This window comes from Leuciscus leuciscus, assembly GCF_965113295.1.
Source record: "Leuciscus leuciscus genome assembly, chromosome: 7".
NCBI classification, from domain to species: Eukaryota; Metazoa; Chordata; class Actinopteri; order Cypriniformes; family Leuciscidae; genus Leuciscus; species Leuciscus leuciscus.
This window is the reverse complement of record NC_138731.1, coordinates 2,692,180-2,717,325: the sequence shown is the minus strand read 5'-3', so window position 1 is coordinate 2,717,325 and position 25,146 is coordinate 2,692,180. Positions and strand designations below refer to the sequence as shown.

The following is a 25,146-nucleotide window of genomic DNA, read 5'->3' as shown; positions in this document are numbered from 1 at the left end:
TTTACAAATAAAATGTTTATATGTTTTACGAACAAATCTAAATTAACATATTTGAGTCGTTTGTGTCCACGTGATTTCAGGCAAACTTATTATTAGGCAGTGGAACAAAACAGAAGCCGCAAAACACTTAAAGTCTGCACACACACACACACACACACACATACACTCACACACACACGAGTGTCTTTCCCGTGAACCTGGTTGTGTTTGAGTGAAAATCACGTGACGCGCCGCTGTGCCTCAGTGCCAGGGAAGCGCGTGCGTGTGTCAGTGACGTGTGGAAACAGAATCAGGAACCCCCTTCGGCTTCAACGACGGTTCGTCTATTAATATATGCGCTATTAAACTTCATAACCGCTCGCTCTCACATGATTATCCGAGAGGACAGATCGCCATGGAGTTACAGGTAATGTGAAGAACTTTGAACGTGTTTAGACGAGTGTTGTAAACAAGTGGACCTTGATATGACACCTGGCGCTCTGTAATTCAGTGTTTACAGGCTTTAATACAGGTAACTTTATCTGTGTTATTAATCTGGTATTTAACATGTGTACTACACGATATCGATTTACGTTTTAATGATTTTAAATGATACATCAATGTACTTAAGAGAATAGCAACATGCTAACTTACATGTTCATAAAGCCTAGCCATGTTTACGTCGAGTTCTCTAAGTGTGTTGTTCATCTTTCCTGAACAGATCTCAGGTCAGTCGCCGGTAACTTAAGAGTTTACAGGACTGAGACTGGATCAAGACCACATTTACACACCGATAAAGGTAATTATATTTAACATGAATGGTTTTGAGATTGAACATGTGTGGTCATCCGGAGAAGCTGAGGAGAAGCTGAGGAGATGAAGAGGAGATGAAGAGGAGAATGTATAAAGGTTTTTAGTCTATATTGACCTTAACAATACGATAATGAATGAATTCTGTAATGTTCCAGGTATAATAAAGACAAGGAGGCAGTTTAACAGAGACTTAACTTCACTCTGTTCATAGTGCAATACTGTCTGGCTCCTTGCTTTAGGAAGAAGCCACACACACACACACACACACACACACACACACACGTTTGCATCTGTCATTACAGGGACAGTTTGCCCAAAAAATGAAGATCCTGTCATCATTCACTCGCCCTCAAGCTGCTCCACACCTGTATGAGTGTCTTTGTTCTGCTGAACACAAAAGAAGAACACAGAAATACTGTGGAAGTCAATCAGCCGTTTACCGACATCCTTCAAGATCTCCTCTGTAGTGTTCAGCAGAAGAGAGAAACACACACAGGGGTGGAACAGCTTGAGGGCGAGTGAATGATGAGGGTCTTCATCTTGAAGTGAACTATCCCGTTACCAGAGAGGAACTGTTGACATATTGAACTCCTGAACGTTCCTCAGCGCCGATGATGAGGGTTCAGCTTCATCATCTTCATCATCTCTCATTTCAACAGAACAAGTTGTGTAATGTTGTGTTTTTATGTTTTATGGGGACTTTCCATAGACACAATGATTTGTATCCCATCACACACACACACACACACACACACACACACACACACACACACACACACACACACACACACACACACACACACACACACACACTAACCCAACCCCTGAACCCACCCATCAAACACACACACACACACACACACACACACACACACTAACCCAACCTCTGATCCCACCCATCAAACACACACACACACACACACTAACCCAACCCCTGATCCCACGCACGCACACACACACACACACACAGACACACACTCGAATCGCCAGCCAGTGTACATGAGCTAGACCACCAAACACACACACACACACACACACACACACACACACACACACACACACACACACACACACACACACACACTCGGATCGCCAGCCTGTGTACTTGAGCTAGACCACCACACACACACACACACACACACACCCACACACACACCCACACACACACACACACACACACTAACCCAACCCCTGTGTGATCTAATATATGCACGTATGTAATGTGCACTAGGAAATATTGTGCTTTATTGTCTTACAATGTGAGCTTTGTGACATCAGGGCTTGTCATCTGTTGATAACGTCTTCTGAATGTTTATACCGTATACATGTTTACATGTCTAATATTATCGCTGTCTGATCTCAGTGATTAATGCTCTTCATCTCTTGTGTGTGTGTGTGTGTGTGTGTGTGTGTGTGTGTGTGTGTGTGTGTGTGTTTCAGTGTGAGGTCACTGCTGTTGGTGAACTATGATTGACAGTCATAATGATGACAGCATACGTGGGCCATCTCATCCTCATGTCCCTCCACATGACAGGTACAGTACGGTCTGAGAACACACACACACACACACACACACACACACACACACACACACACACACACACACACACACACACACACACACACACACACACACACACACACACACACACACACACTGAAGAACGAGTTTGACCCTGGTGTATCCTGGGGGAAAGTGTAGGCCTCATTTCTCTGGTTGTGAATATTTCGATCTGGTGATTGTTCAGCATTCAGACACAATATGTCGTCCTGTAGAGCGAAATCTGCTCACCTTCACATCAAAGTTCATATCATTTACATATTTACCATATTTGGAGGGGACTCGGAAAGTTGTAGCTCGTTATGTTTGTTAAAATGTAATTTATTTTGTTAAATGTTTTTCATAATCTGTGTGTAAATGTTTGTATCTCAGGGGAAACGTCGTTCTTCTATAAGAGACTGTGTTCTGTAGGCTTTATACTGGTGGCCTGGTTAACAGAACCGGTTCAATATTTAATATTAGTCATTAATCAATTAGTTGGCTATATTGAATTCAGTTTTAGGTCAACACAAACGTGTGTGTTTGTATGAAATATGATACGCAACAAAAACACATGCAGTTTTGTATATGTATTCATATGAGTTGTTTGTTGAGTATCATATTTCATACATCAGGCTTTTATGGCTCATATTCATGGCTCATATTCATGGCTCATATTCATGGCAATTCAATGATAATTGAGAGATGGAAAAATAAATGTGTCTCAAAAGCTTGTTGTGTCATATTTGAAGAAAGTCAAAAAAATGATGTATGAATACTCAAGTAAAAGTAAAAAGTTGCTTCTGCCAATAACATTATATTTACTTTATGCAAATCATTAAATATTTCACAGCAGAAAAGACTGTAGAGATATGAGCTCAGTCAGAGGACAGAAGACATCGAGCACAACAGGGTTTAGGTCGTGTTGAGCATTTATAGGCCCTAGAAATGTGCGTATTAAATATCATACAGTACTAGGCTAATATATTCAGGAACTCTAAACAAGCTCTATTTTTTCAACATTACAACATTAAAATAAATGTCATGTTTTTTTGTTTTTTTAATCATGAGATTGTATTTTGGATGTCATAATCCGATTAAAAAAATAGCAATTTCTCTTTATGATCTTGGCCTTTTGAGAGTTAAAGAGTTTAGGCTCAGTGTTGAAGAAAGCTTCATTATAAGCCTAACTCTTCAGAGTAGTGTTCTTCAGCCGGCCACGGGTGCTCAGTTTGAGGAACTGGGGTGTGTTTCCCAGATGTTTTACTTCTTTATTATTGTAGAGACCTGTAATCATACTGAACTGACCAGAGTACATTAGTACATGGATGTTTTTATGTTTTGTCTTATTATTATGTTGCTTTTAGTTGAAATGTACAGCACTTCAGAGCTACGGTGGCCTGTAAGGTGCGATATAAATAAGTGAAACGAAGCAAGAGTAATGTTCTTCATAGGGCCCTATGATTTCTGTGATGCTGAACGCGGATAAAATACATTCATAAAAATGTAATTCACTGTATAACGCGGAATTTGTCTTTTTTTTTATTTCACTTGAATCAAATCGCAATATTACGGAGCCCCTGAGGGGACCTTTGCAAAAAAAAAATATATATACAGACTTTCGAGTGCTCACGCGTTACAATTTCCAGTTTACGTTATAGTGTCATTTCTACAAATGTGGGAATAGGGATGAGATGAGTGTGCTAGGAGCATGCCTCCAGAGATGTGTCTTATTATAGGGAGATGAGAGGGTGTCTCTTACCATCGGAGAAAGCGTAGCATTTACATGGATCACATGAGGCACCTCAGCCGCAGTTCAAAGTTTCATGACAGTCAGTTTCTTGTGGAATATTAGCGCGTTGGTCTTGTGAATACATTTGGTGTTATATCACTAGTAGGACTGCACTGTTTGTGGACTGTGCTTTACTGTAGGGAGAAAAGCATGAATATCTCTATTAGCTGTAAAGCACTAGTCATTGCAGGCCGCAAAAAAACTACATTTAAGATTACACTAAAAACTTAATTGTAATTTAATACATATTTAATTCATTACAAATATTTTATACTATCATTCATGACAAAGCGTTATATCATAATCATTAAGCACACAGCAGTGGACACAACACTTAATGTTTTATTTTAATTAAACAACATACAAATAGTTATAATTATGTCTTTATTCATTAAAATGCATAATATCAGCGTCATATGCATACATCAGTTACAAGTCAAGTCTTATCATAACTGGTTTAGACCATAGGCCTATATAACATCACTCAATATTACTATTAAATACTATGGTACTGTCGCAAATGGATCCTACCTGTCGTGACATTCCCTTCTTTGCATTCTCTCATAAAATACCCTTTTATCATAGTAAAATCTACATAGCCTATCATTCCCAACAAAAGTATTGTTATTGGTGTCCCCGGTGTCGGCGTGGGTGGAGTGTGGCATGTCCTCGGGGGATCACGGGGGGCGAGCCAGCAAAGTGATGACTTCACGGGGACGTCGGGTGGATCCTGTGTCTCTTCTGGGCTTGAGGTGCATGCTGGGCTGGCTAGACCCCAAAGCTCTGGGACTATACACCCCATAGTAACGCAGAATGTAAACAGAAAACAGCTAAATCAAGGGATTGCAAAGAACAGGAAGTGGGAGGTGTTTCAGACTGTCAATCATTCGCAAACGGTGTGGGACCCTAGGGCTAAACCAAGGAGACTTCTAGGTGGCCATCTAAACATTAGAAGTATACCGTCTAAAAGTGAGCAAATACAGCATCTGTTACTGGGTTCAAACCTGGACTTTTTATGCTTATCTGAAACCTGGCTTAATCAAAATGCTCCATTAGCAGCTCTGAATATTCCTGGTTATAACATCTACAGGAATGACACAGAGGGATCTAAAAGGGGGGAGGAGTGATGGTTTATATAAAAAGCACATTACAGTGTCACAAAATCCAGTGGGTCATATTGTAATCTATTAGAATGTTTAGGTCTCAATGTCAGGCTCTCACCACACATGTCCTTTGTCCTTGTTGTAATGTACAGGCCTCCCTCTGCAGATAACAGCTTTTATGACAACTTTGAGAAGCTGTTAAAGAAAACAATCTTGATAAAGAAATGATCATAATGGGGGATTTTAACATCAACTGGGAGGACAAACCCTCTAGAAAAAAGCTCAAACAAATCACTGACAGGTTTGATCTAAAACCAACAAGAATAACAAACTCTACCAAGACACAAATCGATCTCATATTCACCAATAGACCAGAAAGAACTAAAATCATTTAATATGTGGACAGGTTTATCGGACCATAATCTTACTCTTGTCATTAGAAACCTTACCAAACAACGTTTCCATCCTTGTGCTAGAGATAAAAAAGAAACTATTACAATCCCTAAAAGTAAATATCAAAACTTTGTAGCTGCAGCTAACCAAATTCAATGGGATGACATTTTACCTTTAGTTGACTATGAAAAAGATAGCCAAATATTTCTAAAAACACTTGAGAGAACTATCAGAGAATTCACACAAAAAATCAAGTACAAACAACACAAAAACACTGTACCCTGGATAAATCCAGACATCATAAAAATCATGAAAGAACGAGATCAAGCCCTAAACTAGCAAATAAAACTAAATCAACTCATGACAGAGGACGTTTCATTCACCATGTGGAGAAATAAAGTTGTGAGATCATTAAGAAAAGCCAAGGCAGATTTCTTTCCCACTATAATTGAAAAATCCAATGGAAATGCTAAAATATTATGGAACCAGCTGAGAAGAATGACAGGTGATCGCCCCAAAGAACAATGAAATTATTTTAACTAATCTTCTCACATATCACTTATTACTGTTTACCCATTGGGTCGCAAGCTAGTGTTACATCTTTGAAACCTCTGCAATCACTTTACAAACAAACTGTTACAATTCTGGATAAGAAACAATGTATTTCTCATCATTGTCCAATAGATTACTCCGCTGGAAAAACATGGTAAAATATTCAAATCTATGTCTTCTGTATAAAATGATTCATGGTTTATCATCCCCTCCTCTCCATCAGTTTGTTAACATCCGAACAGCTGATCACAGCAGAACCAGAGGTGCAGCGAGGGGAGATCATGTCATTCCTTATAGGAAAAGTGTATTTGGCCAAACTGCTGCTTCTGTGCGAGCTGCTACTGAGTGGAACCACCATCACCCCCATAACCATCAGAAATCTAAACACATATAGAACATTTAAGATCCAGTTAAAGAAATGGTTAATTGATTATCAGAGCTGTCAACATTAACTTACCTAGAGACCTGCTCTCGCTGCCCACTGCTGGCTTCTTGCCTTGTGTGTGTGTGTGTGTGTGTGTGTGTGTGTGTGTGTGTGTGTGTGTGTGTGTGTGTGTGTGTGTGTGTGTGTGTGTGTGTGAATGTGTCATGTTTTTGTCTGATGTTTGTTTGATTGTTGGTTTGCTGTGTTTCGATTGTATATTTTAGCATAATAGTATTTCTTACTAAATGTACTGTAATTTGAAATTTTTATATTGTTATGTAAATATGTAATTTTACTCCCTTTTAGAGTGACTTTTTACCATCTGTCCGGGGACTGCCGATGAAAAATAGCCTTTTGGCTAATTCTGGCATATTGACAGAAATGTTTATTAATATGCACTGTCCCTGTAATAAAATAAATAAAAATAAAGCGCAAAACGTGTTGAAGATTAGTGGACAGGCAGTCGATTCATTAAATAAGCTATTTCACAAAACCGGTTCTGTGAAGCCTCTTCTCCATCTCCATTGATATCCATAAAAATATCCTGTCCTTTTTTTGGCTGAAGGTTGCAGGCTTGTCTTCTAGTGGCTTCTATGCATCCAACTGTATCCATACACTCTCATCTCCCACATTTGTAGTAAAATGACACTAATAAACTGGAAATTGTAACGCGAGAGCACTCGAAAGTTTCTTGTGAGCACGCGAAAGTCTGTATATTTTATTTTTTTGCAAAGGTCCCCTCAGGGGCTCCGTACAATATAGACGTGTGTGTGTGAATATTAAACCGCAAAAAAGACTATTTAAGTATGAATCCTGCGTGTTCTGTGTGTGAATGAATGGTTTGATTTCCCACACACACACACTGAAGCTTGCGGTGTTTTCAGCCTCCGACGCCTCAATATGTGAGGACATGTCATGAACGCATGAACTTCATCTCCAGAGTCACTTCATCAGCATTTCACCGCTTCATTTGAGGAAACTATCATATCATAAACGCTCAGAAACTCTAAAGTCTTCACAGCGAACCGTCATAATAAACATTTCTGTTTAATTGTGACACAAATATATTGCTGTTGTACAGTAGAATTTAGCTACGTCTCAATTTCATATTATTAGTGTTATTATAAATTAATAATTTATTTTTTTAACTTTTTTAAGGAATAATCACTATTTTTCTTCCATGTTTTAATTTAACAGTAAAGCTCTGTTGTGCAGCACTTTGTTTGAAAAAATTAAATTAAATTAATGTTTATGCCTTCATTTGATTGCCAGAAGAAGAAAAAAATACACAACACAGAAAGAAAAAAAAACTTAATAATTTTGATTATTAAAATTTAATTAAACCATTAAAATGGAATCCAGAAAACACAGAATTTGGTTTTAGAAAAAAAAAGAAATAATGAATTTGAGAAATTGTTACGTATTTCATAGGGCCTAAAACATGTAATTTTTCATAAATTGTTGTGAAATTGTTTGTTTCATGATTTCAATTTATTAGAAATGCATTTTGATTACTTACATTTAATTTAACCTTTAAAATGGATATAAAAAAAATAAAACGAAAAAGAAAAAAGCGAATCTAGAAAAATTTAAACAAAGAAAAAATAAAACTGATTTCGCAGGGCCCTATCTTTATAACTATTTCATATTTGTATTTTATTTTTATATAATGAGCCAATATTGTGTATGAAACAAACACTGCAAACATCTTTAAAACAAGATGTGGAAAACCACATGACGAATATGAAACCTGACCACATTGCCAGATTGGTGAATGAAATGAGGAATCGTGACTATGAAATCTGCTCATTTCTGTCCCGGTTTTGTTTATTGCATTATATGAGCTTTATTTTCTTTGTGACCATGTTTCTGCTTAGTGTGTGATGTGTGTGTGTGGTGTTTTCTTCTAGTGCTCCACACACTCCCTGCTCCTGCCAACCTTACTATAGTGTCCCACAACTTCCGGCACATCTTACAGTGGAATCCTGGGATAGGTACTCCTCCACGCACTGTCTTCAACTTTAAACTGCGGTGAGTCCTCTCAAACCAGTCGAGCAACATCAAGATAAAGCACTTCTGGAGCACTTTATCTAAAGCCTTGTTTTTGACCCATGTGACCTTGTGAACAGTGCTTTAAGATTTCCAGGCAGGTCTAACAGTTGAATATAATAATGTCAGTATCTGTGCTGTTAATAAACACTGAACTTCGCTGCATAAATTATAAATTGGATAGAGATTAGTTCCTATTAAAGCTACTGAAGTTATTCAGTGAAGAGCAGAGAGTGATGATCTCTGTGTGTTGTTGTTTGATGAGCATTAATGACAGACAGCAGCAGGTTTATTAGGCTTCTGTCACTTTAAGATCTGAAGCACATTAACTTTTCTCACTACTCTTTACATTTATTTAAAGCTGCCGTCTGCAAGATTTTTTTGGGTCATATTCACTGAACCGACGCTATTCTCCGACAGAACAACATAAATCAGCCGGTTCTTCTGGTCCAATCAGCGCATGGCTGTGTGAGATCTGACTGTCAATCACAGTTGGTGCACACGCCACAGATGCATGAGAGTTTAAACATTCAACACTTTGGCTAAGTCCCCTCACTCTGCCAGACATGCCGACTGCAGCTTTAACACTTTTAACTCATTTAATGTGGTGCTCATGAGATTACTCGCCAATAACAGGCATTTCAACATCATTTTGTGTGTTTTTGCGCACTGTCTAAAGTGGCTTTCTTTGTGTGTTTCGGGTGTTTGTTTGTTGATGCCAGGAAAAAGCAGATGCTGCATTAATCACATTAAATATTTTTAACATGTTAAACAAAAACAAAAAAAACATTAGTTGCATTACTTTTTTTGTTATGTTAATTTTGACAGCCCTATATTTAATATTAGAATTATTAAATATATTTTAATTCTAGTCTTTATTTCTTCATTTTGAAATAGGGATGTTAACCGATGACCGTTTAACCGATGGTTGACCGTATCAACGTTAACCGATCAAAGTTGTCGGTAGGGATGGGGCCGATCCGATCCAGTATCGGTATCGGGACCGATACCAGCGTAATTCACGTATCGGATTTTCCCGATCCAACCTGCGGAGATATCCGATATCCTAGAGTCATGTCTGCGCTTTAACGTTGTCTGCTGAAATGACTCCAAAAGTGATTCCCGCCGGCTAGTCTGCTAGCTGGCTGCAAACTGCGGAATGGATTTCCTGAACGGAGGCGCGGCTCAATGAGACACAGAGTTATGAGACACGCCACCGCTCAGGAAATCCATTCCGCAGTTTGCGGCCGCTGTGTGGAAATTCTTCACACTGGAAACACCGCAGAGCAAGACAGCAAAATGCAATGTTTGCAAAGCCGTAATTCAGAGCTCGTTGAAGCTCCCTCGCGTCGTACAACACAACGAATGCAATCAAACATTTAAAAAAGCACCACGTTACTGTGCGTTCACACCAAACGCGAATAGCGCGTCAAATTCGCGTCTGCCGCGTCTAGTTGGACGCTTGAATATTTTGAATCCATTCGCGCGCCCAGAGCGAAATTGACGCTCGTAAAAAGCAAAAGTTTGAAGCGAAATTGACGCGCGTCTGAGGCGAAATCCGCTTGTCTGTTTGCACATGGCTGATGTTGATCGAGCATTCATCGAGAGAGTTACAGCATCGGAGCGAGGATCACCCTTTAGATAGTGTGTGTGTGTGTAAGATGTTTACACTTGCACTTTTCTTATATTTCAAGACTCAAGTATTTGACATTTTGGGAATGTAATAAATATTGACATGACCTACAGTTGCATATTTGTTTTCAGAATGGGATTTTTCCTGTTAACAGGATTTACTGTTTTTCTGACTTCCTTTTCTGACCTTATACTTACCATACATGCATAAATATGTAGGCCTACATATCATACTTGCCTGTTGAGAGGAGTTTATTTCAGCATCATATAAAATAAACAATAATGATAATAATAATATTAAAGCAAACACAGCTCTGGTATCGGAATAGTATCGGTATCGGCCGATATCCAAATTCAGGTATCGGGATCGGATCGGAAGTGAAAAAATGTGGATCGGTGCATCCCTAGTTGTCGGTAGTCGGTTAAAAAAAAAAAATCTCTAAATTAGGCTATTATAGACAGTGGACTAAACGCTACTACAGTTAGCCATCTCATTCCAAGATCTTTTTGTGTGAAGTGAACAAATCCCTCACACTCAATTTTTTATAACTCGCCTGTTTGTAGGCTACTTATAATAAACCAATAAAAACATTTGGCGCGAGGTCACAGCTAGAGGTCGACCGATAGTGGATTTTACCGATAACGATAGCTAGGTTGGGCCATACTTGCCGATAACCGATTAATCAACCGATAGTTTTTAAAATTGATACTGGATAAAAACAAACATAACACTCCAAGTAAAACAGTGCTGAACTTTATTATAAAAATAATAAAACTGTATTGAACCATGAAAACATGCTAAATGAAATAAATATATAATATGAATAAATAAATATTGAAGTCAATAAAAGACATTCATTCAAACTGAAACAAAAAGTAATACTCTAAATAACAAATGAAACCAGTTACATTCAAAATGTAACTGTTAAACTGTTATTTTTCAAGCCAACTTAATGAATAAAAAAGTAACAAAATTTGATCTGTATAATATTTGAGCAATACAATTGCACCTTGATCATTCATGTTAGTTTGATAGTGCATTAACTATGGTTAACAAATAAAAACCTTAATTAAAAAATGTGTTAGTACATGCTAATTAACAAATAATGAACAATCCTTATACAGAAGTTATTAACCTTAGTTAATGTTACATATGGAATTTTATTGTAAGTGTTATCATTTCATATAAATCCAAACAGTCATGCTTAAATATCTACAATGCCAGAGCATTGAAATGACATAAATATGAAATGTATAGTCTCACACTTTTGCTTCTATTTTATAAACACTTGATGATTATCTAATCAAAATAAAAAAACATGGATTGAAGTGATGACGAAAAAATAACCGAAATCGAATGCTTTTCTGATTTGTTTATGTTTCTGTCGGCTGTATGAACATATCAGTTTGCTATCTTACGTCTCTAGCTTTAAATACGCAACTTCTCTGCATATTAAATGCATAAAAGTGACAAGCTGGATATAAACTAATGCAAATAGAGGTAACAATCGTGACATTAAACATTCGCGTCGGACTTACGTTTATTTTTGTCAGTGCTTTAACCGCTTGAGGTACTAATAATGTTAGCGTCCTCTCAGCCTTGAAGGCAAACAAACATACTGGTGTGCTGTTCTTTCTCTACTAATGCAGCATTTAGTCAACAAATTAATCACTTTATAATGATATGACAAAATGTACTGTATACATAGGCTACCTTTTAGCTGTCGGTGCTTTAAACACGCATCTGATGTCAGCGCTCTCCACGCAGCGTGTGCTCTCAGTGCAGCACGCAGCATCACGTGTCGAAATAAACAACACGAGGCATCAGCGATAGTTTTTATTACACCTCTAGAGGTCGCTCTTGTACTGCATGATGCCAGCAGACCCTTCTCAGCTCTCTCTTACTGTGTAATGAATGACAGCACGCGCTTCTCAGCCGCTCCAGCAACGGACGCAACCAGGAAAAACTATCGTTATGTATTTTTGCCGATAACGATAGTTCCCCCAATCAACTATCGGTGCCGATTAATCGGCAAAACCGATGAATCGGTCAACCTCTAGTCACAGCGTTTGGGTTTGCGCGCTCACAGGGTTTGCGAAAAGTAAAGGCTAAAACACTCGAGGTTAGAGCCAGGGCAGACGACAGGATGAAGCGTGCAAAGAAAAGTAGTGTGTGGGACCATTTCACCAAAAAGAATGACACAGATGTAAGTTGCAACTTGTGTGATCCAGATCCAGTGCTTAAATACAGTTGTAGCACAGATTTGTCTTAAAAGATCTATTATCTAAATATCGATAAATGACGGCGTTTCCATTAACCGATGTTATGCGACAAAACGTCCTTTTTTCTCTCGCGATTAGTCATTCCAAAAATCACGGCAAAGGACGTTGGTAGTTTATATATATATATATATATACAGGGTGCGATTTGTGAAAAAAACAGAGGGGGGGATGTTTTGAAACATTTTTATTCATAAAAATAAATCATGAGAACAAGAACTTCATTCACTGCATTTGCTGCTCTGGACCCTTTTCATTGTTCCCAGCTAGCTAACAAGAGTTTTCGTGCTGAAAAATTACATACTATTACAAATATTTGTACTTGGTGACATTCTGAAAAGCCGTACATGGATCAAAGCTAATGGACAGGATCAGATAAATCAGTGTTTAGATTCTCTGCCCGAGCCCGAATTTGACCCGACCCGACCCGGGCCCTTGATCCAGCACTTGTGTTACAAAATGCAACACGTCACGTGTCATGCTCCTCCACTCGCACGCATCACACCGGCCCGGGATAATAATCTTTAAAAATATTTATTTTGTTTAAAAAATATTCTATATTCTAAAACCTTGTTGAATTAAATTAGAGTTGTAGCCTACTAGGGCTACTCCTCCTAGGCCATCCAAAGTTCATCCAAAGTTCATTTTCTGTGTTCATAATTTTTCACGTTTTATTTTTATTTTATTTTATTTATTTTTTACGTTTCTTCTTTCAGATCCATTTGCGATCCATTTCATTCTGAATAAACAAACAAGGCAGTTTACATGATTTGTCCTTGTTGCATTATTCATTATGATAATAATTAATAAATGCACGCACAATATCCGTGAACTTGATAAATGTTGCAGATATGTTTTACTATGCACAAACAAATGCCTTTCAACTTATGTGTGCAAAATTCAGAAGCAGTAAATGAATGTGCAGCAATTTGTACAAATAGAGTGTCTGTATAGGCCTACTATATGTGTTGTAGCCATTAAATAAGCTCATTTAGTTTCATATTTGTTAAAATATTATTGTTATTTTTTTCCATCTATGTTGATTTATGAAAAGTGAACAGCAGCACGAGTAAGATAGGATGTGCAGTATATATCGGGAGACTTGGAGTGGGTTAGACATGATTTTGACTATTTCATTAAGTTTTGTTTTGTAGAAAGCCTTTCTTTAAAGTGAATTTCGTTCTGTATAAATTGTATCTTAATTTTAATACATTTTTCATCAACGAATTGCGTGTATTTAATAAATAAGAAGCAAATATAGCAGACAAAGGCTATAATCAGAGGCGCCGCCGCGGTTACTTGCACTGCACGATAACTTAAGCGGATCTCATCATAAATTAACCGAAACTAAGTGTATGCCTCAAAGAGAATATTAAGAAATATATCTAAAGAACGCTTGAAATGTCTTTAAACGAAACAATTCAAAACAAAAAGAAATAGGCAACACTCTGATGTAATCCATGCATTTCTCCATATATGCGCATTCACTACGGAAATGGCGATCGTCAACTTCATCTTTGCTTCATCTCAACTTCCCTGGCGCCACCCCTGGGTTTAAATTGGGCTCGGGCTCATAACATACAGTTAATGTGTCGGGCCGGGCCGACAAAGTCAATTCGCCTCATTCGGGCTTCGCGTCTACCGCGCCGCGCGACACGCATCGCGCCGCAGGACCTCTAGACGCGCGTAAACGCGTCTTTACATTGACTTAACATTGAAATCACTCACGCCAGACACTCAAGAGTGAGTGAGTAATCAAAAAACCTTTGCTTAGCCTCAGTTGAGTAAAACACCGTATGTGCAACCTCAGCACTAACTCTGCTTGTCATCATAGAAACAGATAATCAGATTGTGATGTTTATTCCCGCTTCAGTAATATGCTGCATATGCAGCGTAAAAAAAGACCTGCAACCGTCTCGCAAGTGTTGATAGGCTATTACTCGTGAGGTGTAACCAATCATATAGCGCCGTGGGCGGGACATTGAGCAAGTCTGCAGAGTGGTGGTTACAGAGAGGCTGCGGAGCCAGTCAAAGTAGCGCATTTTAAAATAAAAAGGATTTTAATCAAACCACGGATCCGTGATAAGTTTTGTGATCCGCCTCGCCACTAGTGTAGTAGCACTGATCACTTTGAGGGGGGGATAAATTTATCCCCACCGGGGATAAAAATAATTAAGCAGAGGCAGGGATACATTGACCAGAAAGGGGGAAATCCCACGCATCCCCCCCGGCAAATCGCACCCTGTATATATATATCACAGCCACCGCATTAGACATTATTATTATTATTATTATTATTATTATTATTATTAATGGAAGACGTGGCGTGTTATCCAAGCATTAATGGCAGGGAAAGACTAGGCTACTACGAATGACACATAGGAGTTTCTGGGTGTTTCGCCCTCATTCTGCTCCGAGAAGGCTAATTATTGTTTATTTTATAAATTTAATAAAGAACTCTGTCTCGTATTCTGTCCAAACGATCCATGTAGGCTACTTTTGTGTCCATTCGTTTTTCCTTTTAGAGAGAAATGCACCTTATACGGATTAGGTACATAATCAGTAGGTATTAGCTTTCGATTCGAATTTGTTCGTTTTAAAGTGGACATTTCAAGCTTTAGCCTATAGACTATATTTTGTTTCAGTTCTCGCGCTCCAGTTTATGGAGATCATGAAAGTGCGTCTGATTGTTTTATTTTATTTTACAAAAGCACGTTTTCTTGTTATTGTGAGTTCACACAAATAAAAGTAGTTGAGAATAATGTATTATTTTCTGTATGACCAGAAATGATAGAGTATTTTAAGATGTTTCCACTGTTGATAGGAAAATGCAAGTGTTCGCGCCCGCGCCTCCGTGCCATGCAGTGCGCGCTCCACACTCAGCTTTGTTCCTTTTTTGCATAAAAGCGTATTCTAAATATAGCCTATTAAATGTTATAATAAAATAATATAAAATAATTATTATTTGCGTAGCTATGGACATCAAATACACCGCGTCTTCTAAGTCAGGTGACTGTAAATGTTTCCATTGCAGTTTTGCGAAATAGCCTATTCCTTTTTCGAATTGCCTGAAAAACCACCTCATGCGAGCGTAAAAACTTTTTTGCGATAAACGGGAGTTTATGCGAAATTGACGTGTTTCCATTGTGCGTATTTTCAATTCGCAATTTGCGCAATTTGAAGGGTAATGGAAACGCGGCTTATGATGTATCACCTGAAAACGCGACACCCGCAAGCCTCTTCGGGTGAGAAAGGTAGCCAAAGCCAACCTACCGTGTCATCTATGCTAGCTGGTAGGAAATGTGACAAACAGCGTGTGTGTGTGTGTGTGTGTGTGAGCGGGAGGCAGAGAGATGCGACAGAGTTGCGAAATTGCAGGCGCGGTTCGAAATGGCTGTTATTTCAAATAGCGCATATTTTAAACTAATCGGTTAACCGGTTTCAACCGACTAATGAGGCTCGGTGGTCGGTCAAGAAAATGTTTAGTTTTTGCCATCCCTATTTTGAAATGTTGACATAAACATATTTTCTGTTCAGTTTATTAGTTGTTGTGCTACACACATATTAGATTACACATCACCCCATCAGTCAAATGCACACAGTGTGGCGCTCTACTCTGTAACACACACAACATCTATTTATTCATTCATTAAATTGCAGCCTTTGTGATTTGATCATTGCAGTAAGGCATATCACAATATTGAACAGGCCTATATTTCAGTATGTTGTGCAGCCTTAGTGGCAACATTAAGAGATCGAGCATTCAGTCATGATTCACTTCCAGGAGCTTTAAGAAGTTCAGTATTCAGCACAAACTCCACAGTCCACAAATGTGCACAGCTCTCACAGACGCTTCCACTGTGACTTAAACCTAACCGTAAAAGACAACTTTTGTCAGTATCACACAAATCCTAAGAAGTGTTTCCTAGCGCAAACTCACACTTTCTTACATTTTGTTCTATTTTGACCATCTTTAAATAAAGACTGATTTTGTTTATTTTCACAGCTGCAATCGAAATTCAACAGAGCGTCTGAACATCACAAATACAACAGTAGATGTCTCAGAAACACTGAACGACATCGACATCTATATACGCTGCACTTTCAAAGTTTGGGCATCGCTTGACAACACAACATCATTGAAAGTTAAAAAAAGTTTTACACCCTATGAAGAAAGTAAGTACCTGAACATCTGGGGGTTGATGTGATGCGAGTCATATTTTCTGTTTCAGTTTGCATGTCCATGTCTGTTGAGATCTGGAGTTGTTAACTTTTAAAATGGCTTTGATTTTGCTTTGTTTAGCGATCATCGGCCCACCCGTTATATCCCTGTCTGGCAATGAAAGCTATCTGAACATCAGCATCTCTCTACCCGTCGAAACAACAATTACAGATCAAATGAGTCATTTTTATAAATCTGTGTCCTTCAATATCAGCTGGAAGAAAGCGGGACAGAGCGAGGTGAGTGTTCCTGTGGGAGAAGTGGTTATTTGTGTCTGCTCAGAAGGTCACAGTGGTTGCCAAGTCGTATTTCTCCACCAGATCGTGTTACGCTGTAAGCCAAAGGGGTTCAGCTGATAAACACTTTTGTGAATCCGACAAATCAACGTCCAACTCGATCGCTCGCATTTGTCCATCTCAATGCATTTGATTATTTAATCCAATTAGTAGATGTGTTAGTTATCTTTTTGTTAGTAAAATTCACTTTATTGTGTTGATAATGCAGAAAGTGGCTCTACAACTGCTTCCGTATCTCACAACTCCTTCAGATAGTTCTGTTGAATTATTAAATTTGGTAAATTATTTTCTAATATCTTCAAATCTAGATTTATTTGTAATAACTTGATCACTGTTGATTAGGGATGCACCGATATGAACATTTTGACTGGTACCGATAACCGATAAATCTTTATATTTGAAAGCCGATAACCGATATTTTGGTCGATAAATCGAAATCCAATTTTTTTGATAATTTTTGAGAGCCTGATAACAAAAACAAAAGTCTCACCATTAAAAGCCACGTCCCAAACACACATTTATAATGATGTTCTTATTATGATTTTTATGTAGCCAATATGACAGACTTTTTTTTAAAGTGATGCCAATCATATTTCAAGCAATTCAAAATCATCATGGTGAGCAGTGCACATCTGAAGGAGATAATCCATTATTTATCTGCTTTAATATACTGGACACATTTTCTTATCGGGCCGATAACATCAAAACTGAACACATGTCGGCCGATCCCGATATGATTGCCGATGTCTCTTGCATCTCTACTGTTGATGCTCACGCGCTTGTTGACTGTGTTTAAAGCTACACTTGTAAAGTCACATCAGCTGAATTCTCACGTCTTGTGCTGGTGTTTTGTCAAACCTAGGCCGAGCACATCTCTACATCAAGGACATCCCCGCGTCAGCATATCCTGGAGAACCTTCAGCCGGGACAACAGTACTGTGTAAGAGTTCTTCCCACAATCATCTCCAACCTCAACACTCGAGCTTCTGCGTGGCAGTGTGAATACCCCAGTAAAGTGGAGCCCAGAGGCGGTAAGAAAACACCTTTTAACAGCAGCACTCTATATATATATATATATATATCGTCGCTGTCGGGCGGAATCCTCGTATCTCCAAAACCATTATTTTTCAGGAAATTAAAAAAACTGCATATTTTTTTAGTTATTAAACATTGTATCGTTAAAGTTGGTATTGTACCTTATATTGCTATCATATACTGTTGTATACCAACATTAACACAACATTTCCCTAAAATCATGTTTAATCGGAGATACGAGATTTATGACTTGGGAGCGGGGAGATACGAGCTTACGCTGTCATTGATTAGAATGGTACGGACACAGACGTCGCTGCTGCCAGCAGTGTTCATCACAGTCTGCGGTCGCATTCAGCCTTTTGATAAGAGATAAGGCTTTAAGAGCTATTCAAATCTAATGATTGTGGTTACATACATCTTCCTAAACTCCATTTTAAACGTTTAAGAGATATGAGTGATGCAATACCAAAATACTAGGCTGTCTAAAATAGGCGGAAATTAATCTGCACGCAAACAAAATCGGCGGTCGCGTTGAGCCTTTTGACAAGAGAAAAGGCTTCAATAGTTAATCAAAGCTAACGACCGTGGTTACATACATCTTCCTAAACTCCATTTTAAAGGTTTAAGAGCTATAAGTGAAGCAGAACAAAAAATTATGAGCTGACTAACGTTGTCTAATAGGTGGAAATTTGCCTAATCTGCACGCAAACTTACCTCCGTGGCTCACGGGCTTCCTTCTGCACCGAAGCATTACAGCTATCGATTTTTAACAAAACAAGCCAACTCAAATGTATCTAACCTAACTATTTTCACTCGTTATTGTCTAAAAAACAGACAGAGTTATGCAAAAATAGGCTTAACTTACTGGCGCCAATAGACAGACCCTTTTTCTCCCATAAATAAAACCTGCTACTTGGGGTATTTTACATGCACAGTGCCAACTTCGAGTCAGTAAAATAATAATAAAAACAATCATTTAAAGCTGGTATCCAAAACATTTAATTCAATTCAAGTATAATATTAGATACATTTTAAAACTCCAATGCACAAGTATAATAAGCCTAATAATAAGCCTAGTAATACGTAGACATTTAAAATGCATCAATAACTGATATCATAGTTTAACACAGATAAAATCAGAGTTAAGGCTTGCTTTACGTGTTGCTCGACGAGGGTTTCTTAATCGTTGCAAGTTTCAATCCTGAGGAGACAAAATGCCGCGAGGCTCCCGCCCGCCGTGGAGTGAAGAAGAGGTGGAGTTACGAGGATTCTCAGACAGTTGAAGTGTCCAATGGAGTTACGAGAATTGCTCTCAAGCTATTTTCAACACTTTAGATTGGTTAATAATTTGTAAAAATAACAGAACCACGTGGGGACTGACCAATAGCATCGATTTGTGAAAAAATATGAAATTTACCAAATTTGGACATACGAGGTTTCCGCCCGACAGCGACGATATATATATATATATATATATATATATATATATATAACAGTAGTCATCCTCTCATTAGCCGCGTTTCCATTACCCTTCAAATTGCGCAAATTGAAATTGCGAATTGAAAATACGCCCAATGGAAACATGTCAATTTCGCAAAAACTCCCATTTAGCGCAAAAAAGTTTCTACGCTCGCATGAGGAGGTTTTTCAGGCAATTCAAAAAAGAAATATTTCGCAAAACTGCAATGGAAACAGTTTTTGCGCATTTACAGGTCACCTGACGTAGATGATGCGGTGTGTTTGGACAGAATACGAGACCGAGCTCTTTATTAAATTCATAAAAGACGAGAATTACAGGAATAATGGATTCTAAACCTCAAATAAATGCCACAATCAAGACCTGGAAGCAGATATGAGGGAGAAACACCCAGAAACTCCTCATATGTGCCGCTCACAAGTATAATAAGGGTCTTTCCTCACCATTAATGCTTGGAAAACACACACACATCTCCTTTTATTAATAATAATGAGTTGTAAAAATTCAGACATTTCTGATGTCTAGAAAGAACATGTAGATGTGTGTTATTCAATTTTAACTAGTAATAATTGACTTTTGACCATTCAGAATTACTTTTCTGATATCATATTAATGTTAAAGATAATCTCTCAAAGTGTTCTCTGTAGGGATCATCTCTACTCTGGTAAGAAGAAAACAAGAACTAGTAATAATTGAGTGAAATTGAGTCGTCAGAATAATTACAGATATCATCAAATTGATTTATTATTTGCAAAAATGTAATTCAAGAGATCTACAATAATCCACTATTGGGATTCCATGACTTTCCAGAAGAAAGCGTCATATTCCAAGAGTGATGTATTACGGCAGAAGATAAAAAAGTATAAGACAAATATGGGAAAAGGTGTATTATCAGTTCTGCTCTGCATATGATGGGTTTTAATAGTGAAAATTCAAGTTGCAAAGCTCTATAATGAGAACTGTCAGTGGGAAGTTACATAACATTTGTTGATAGAATAATCCATTTGTAGATCACTTGAATTAGAATAGAAATTCGCTCATGAATTGGATTTGTAACAGAATTGGCTAAAAATTGTAGCTGTATGTAGCGCTATATGGTTTCAGTGAGAAACACCAAAGTTGGTCAGAGGTCTGTTGAGATGCACTCCAATCGGTGTGCCAACTTTCACAACTCTTTACCATATCTGACCCTGGACCTCAAAACCAGTCACATGTCGCACGGGTATATTTGTGGCAATAGCCAACAATACATTGTATGGGTCAAAATTATCCATTTTTCTTTAATGCCAATTAGTCCAGTCATTTTAAGCCAAAATGGGGGTCAACCGTGAACAAATTGCAACAGAAGCAAACTCAACTGATTTTGTATCCTCAATATGTCCTGAGTAAGGAAAAAAAAGCCCAGAAGAATCCCATTAGGAGGAAGTTTCGAAAAAGACCCAAATATAGTCTATTCATACGCCTATTCATTCTCTTTCTCACGTGAATAGAGTAAAAAATGTAACCTTTAGATATCACCATGAAAATTACTGAGTTGATTACTTGCATCAAGACAAACAAAAAATGTATTACAAGTTTGTTAAGATGGACAAATGGTGCATAATCTAATTATATATGTGCTAATTTGCATAAATACCACAACAGATCTAAACATTGGGTATAGCCAGGTGAACATGTCTTGTTGAATCTTGTTGACACATAACAGTAAAATACTTAATGTTAAGGTCTGAATGGAACCCATTTAGGCTACCCATGAGCATTAACCCCCTGAGGTCGGCTGTATCGCCGGCGATACCAGCTCGCTTTTTTTTTATTAGTGTAAAAGAAACTCATAAATACTCTGTTGACTTTGATTTTCCATAGGAGTTTCATACATCAATCGATTCTGTTAAATGTGTATTATTTTTGTGTATACTCACAATAAAAACAAAGTGTTGTGCTTTTTGCCAAATAAAGAAAAATAAACACGAAGCGAGTTCTGCCTTCTCTCTGCCAGTGAAGTCCATTCTGAAACGCGTCCGAAAATTAACAATAACTCAGCGAATACTCAGTCAAACAGACATACAGACACACAGGCATGAAGCTTGAATTCTCTTCTTTTAAATGAAGTCATTTATATAAAAAAACAATTATTCTCATCTTGTGAAATCTGTATTAAAAGAGAGCGATTCCAGTCGAGCTCATCTCATCTCATTACGTTATAATCGGCCCCGCCCACGGAGAGCGCGCGCTATTCAAACGCAAATGGCTGAGGCAATCCTGTGAACGCCCCCATCAGCTCGAGAAAACACACACGTTTATTTAGATCATTGTTTACACCGTCTTGCAGCGCTGTGAGGAATAATACTAATCGAAAATGTCCCTCAGAAGTGCGGGTATATCGAGGAGCGAGCTGAGGAATACAAGTAAGTTTTTTCCTTCTCACGTGAATTTCTTCACGTGGGTTTCTGTTTATGAATGAATAAACGGCAGAGATGCGCGCTGTTTACCACAGCTGGCAAAGACAGTTTCAATTTAAATCGCGTGTGTGAATGAATGATGATGTTTTAGCAAACTGCATTGCTATACTGAGATAAGTAAACATCGACTGAATGTTGAAATAAAATGTAGGCTATTTGTATAAGCAACGTATTAAACTGCAAATTAACAATATGCCCTAATATTTCATGAAAACAACGTTACAGTCAGACGAAATATGAAAGACAACATTTTGTTTAGTAGATTTGGGTACAGTTTTTACTGTAGAATATACTGCCACATCAAATAAGCTTTTGTTTAGCCATTTCTATATATAAAATACGATTTTTGTCAAAAATAAAGTCATCAACTAAGATGTTAGCTGTTCCAATGTTGGTTATATTCAAACTAATGAATACATAGATAAAATGTAGGGCCTATAATCATTTTTTTTTTACAAAGAAAGAGTACACTTGAAATATTGTTGAAATTGTAATTATTGTTGTAATTGTAACCATTTTAATAAAATAGCAAAACATATTTACAAGATAGATGTAAGCAAAATCTTAAATGGTCAATATAAGTCTTCTTCTAAATATATCTTTTGTCCTTTCATTGTGGCTCAGTCAGTGTCACACCTGAGTGAATGGCTAATTATGCAGAGTGGGTGTATTCTAAGGTGTAAACCACTCCTCGTTCACGCCCCCTCGCATATTGGCTTTCCAAGCAAAACCTGTTTTACATCAATTTAAATCAATGTATGGTTTTATGTGAACGATAAAGCAAGACTATTTTCACATAATTTTGAAGAAAAAACTATAGGCGACGACATCCATAAGTCAAAAGTCTTATTGCCACATATTTAGTATGTGTTTTGTGGTCTTATTTCAAAAATTTTAATTTTTAGTTTTTTCGATAACCACGCATAAACATTATTCTCTCAAAAATGAAAACATGTACATACATGTGGCTCACATATTATTGTAGTCCTGTTTGTGCTATATAGAGTGAATTTACACCTTTGCCATTAATATGTTTATAAGCAACTGAAAAAAGCACAAATGTCAGGGCATGTCAGAACACCCCCAGGGCCCAAAAAAACGCTCAGACTCCAGAGGGTTAATACATAGAGGCAGGAGGAAGTACTTTAAACCAGCCTTTATTCATTTTTAAGAGATGGGGTCTGGGTCTGTGGGACTGTTTCTGGGGGACGAGTCTGAGGGAAGAACAGGAGACGATGGTAAGGAGAATGCAGAAGACAAAAGGTAGGTAAAATAAAAAGTGAATCCCCAGAAACAGTCCCACGGACCCAGACCCAAACCCAATCTCTGCTATAATAATGAATAAAGGCTGGTTTCTAAAGTACTTCTTCCTGTCTCTGTGTATTAATGCTCATGGGTAGCCTAAATGGGTTCCATTCAGACCTTAACATTTAGTCTTTTACTGTTATATGTCAACAAGATTCAACAACACATGTTCACCTGGCTATACCCAATGTTTAGATCTGTTGTGGTATTTATGCAAATTAGCTCATACGTAATTAGATTATGCACCGTTTGTCCATGTTAACAATCAATTTCAAAAAACTTGTAATACATTTTTTGTTTGTCTTGATGTAAGTAATCAACTCAGTAAATTTCATGATGATATCTAAAGGTTAAAGGAACCGTATGTAAGAAATGTATTTCAATTAATCATAAAATGGCCCTGATATGTCACTAGACATTAAGAAATCATGTTCATTTAAAATACTTATATCACTGACAACAGTAGTCCGGCCAGGATATTGTTATTATAAAAGTGAAGTTGCAGCCCTCAACTGATGTTGATGTTGTCATCTTGTGTTTTGGCCTGATGCTCCACCCTCCACCTATCTACCAATCACGAAGTCAGTAGTGTTTCGGCATCCGGGTTGCCAGCTCTGCTCTAGTTACCACAGCTGCAGCTACAAACGTGTCGGATAAAACATGTCTAACGTTACGAAACCCAAAAGACCTCATTATGAATCCGAAATACACAAAATATCTCTCATGGAGCATAAACATAATTAACAGAAAAAAACTTTGTTCCTGCTGGATCCTGCAGCCTATCTGGCAACCTGGAGTCGGGGGGAGGGGGAGGGGATACACCGCTCTACAGTCATTTGAAAGTGATTGCAGTACCAGTTTTGGCCACAATCTTACATACGGTTCCTTTAAAAATTTTACCCTATTCACGTGAGATAAATAATGAATAGGCGTATGAAAAGGCGATATTTGGGTCTTTTTCTAAACTTTCTCCTAATGGGATTCTTCTGGACTTTTTTTCCCTTACTCAGGACATATTGAGGATACAAAATCAGTTGAGTTTGCTTCTGTTGCAATTTGTTCAACCTTTTTTCATAAAATGACTGGACTAAAAAATCATTAGGATATTAAATAAAGATCATGTTCCATGAAGATATTTTTTGTAAATATATAAAACATGTATTTGTGTGAGTGAATGCTGCACAGTCGTCAACATAAATGAACAACTTAAAGGAGATTTTCTCAATTTTTAGATTTGTTTGCACCGTCAGATTCCAGATGTTCAATAGTCGTATCTCGGCCAAATATTGTCCTATCCTAACAAACCACACATCACTGGAAAGCACTTTCAAGTGATGTATAAATCTCAAAGAATTGACCCATGTGACTGGTTTTGTGGTCCAGGGTCACATGATTCTGTGGGCTGCCGTGGAGTCTTGTCCAGAAGAACAATCTGTCCTAAATGCAGTAGAGCTGCAGTAGTTTTCTTCTATAATGACTGTGATAGTGATAGTGATGTTTGTGTCTCTGCAGGGCTGTATTTAATGAGCTGGACACTGGGAGTGTCAGTGCCAAGTGTAGCTGTGCTTCTGCTGGTGTTGAGTCTGGTTTACGCTGGGTTTCTCTGTAAGCTGAAGACCCCTCTTCCTAAATCACTGGTAAGAGCCTAATGTGCTAATCTGCATCAGGAATCTCTTGTACATTTTCATTTACATCATTAGTTTCTCTCGCCTGGCAGCACTTCTGATTTAAGAAATGGTTATGATTGGAATGAGTTCATTTCATCTATAAAGCAGCTCTGCAGAAAACAGTGATG

General features: G+C 37.9%; 1 protein-coding gene across 1 annotated transcript in view; it reads left to right on the top strand.

Annotated features, from left to right (window-relative positions):
- Positions 1-247: 247 nt before the first annotated feature.
- Positions 248-25,146, top strand: part of crfb1 (cytokine receptor family member b1) — a 37,363-nt gene continuing 12,464 nt past the window's right edge. Inside the window, exons 1-8 of the mRNA XM_082176178.1 lie at positions 248-406; positions 701-778; positions 2,233-2,326; positions 8,507-8,627; positions 16,564-16,733; positions 16,861-17,018; positions 17,938-18,106; positions 24,864-24,988. Coding sequence (XP_082032304.1) covers positions 2,275-2,326; positions 8,507-8,627; positions 16,564-16,733; positions 16,861-17,018; positions 17,938-18,106; positions 24,864-24,988 — 795 coding nt within the window. The 5' untranslated portion in view covers positions 248-406; positions 701-778; positions 2,233-2,274. The remainder of the gene's footprint in view (positions 407-700; positions 779-2,232; positions 2,327-8,506; positions 8,628-16,563; positions 16,734-16,860; positions 17,019-17,937; positions 18,107-24,863; positions 24,989-25,146) is intronic.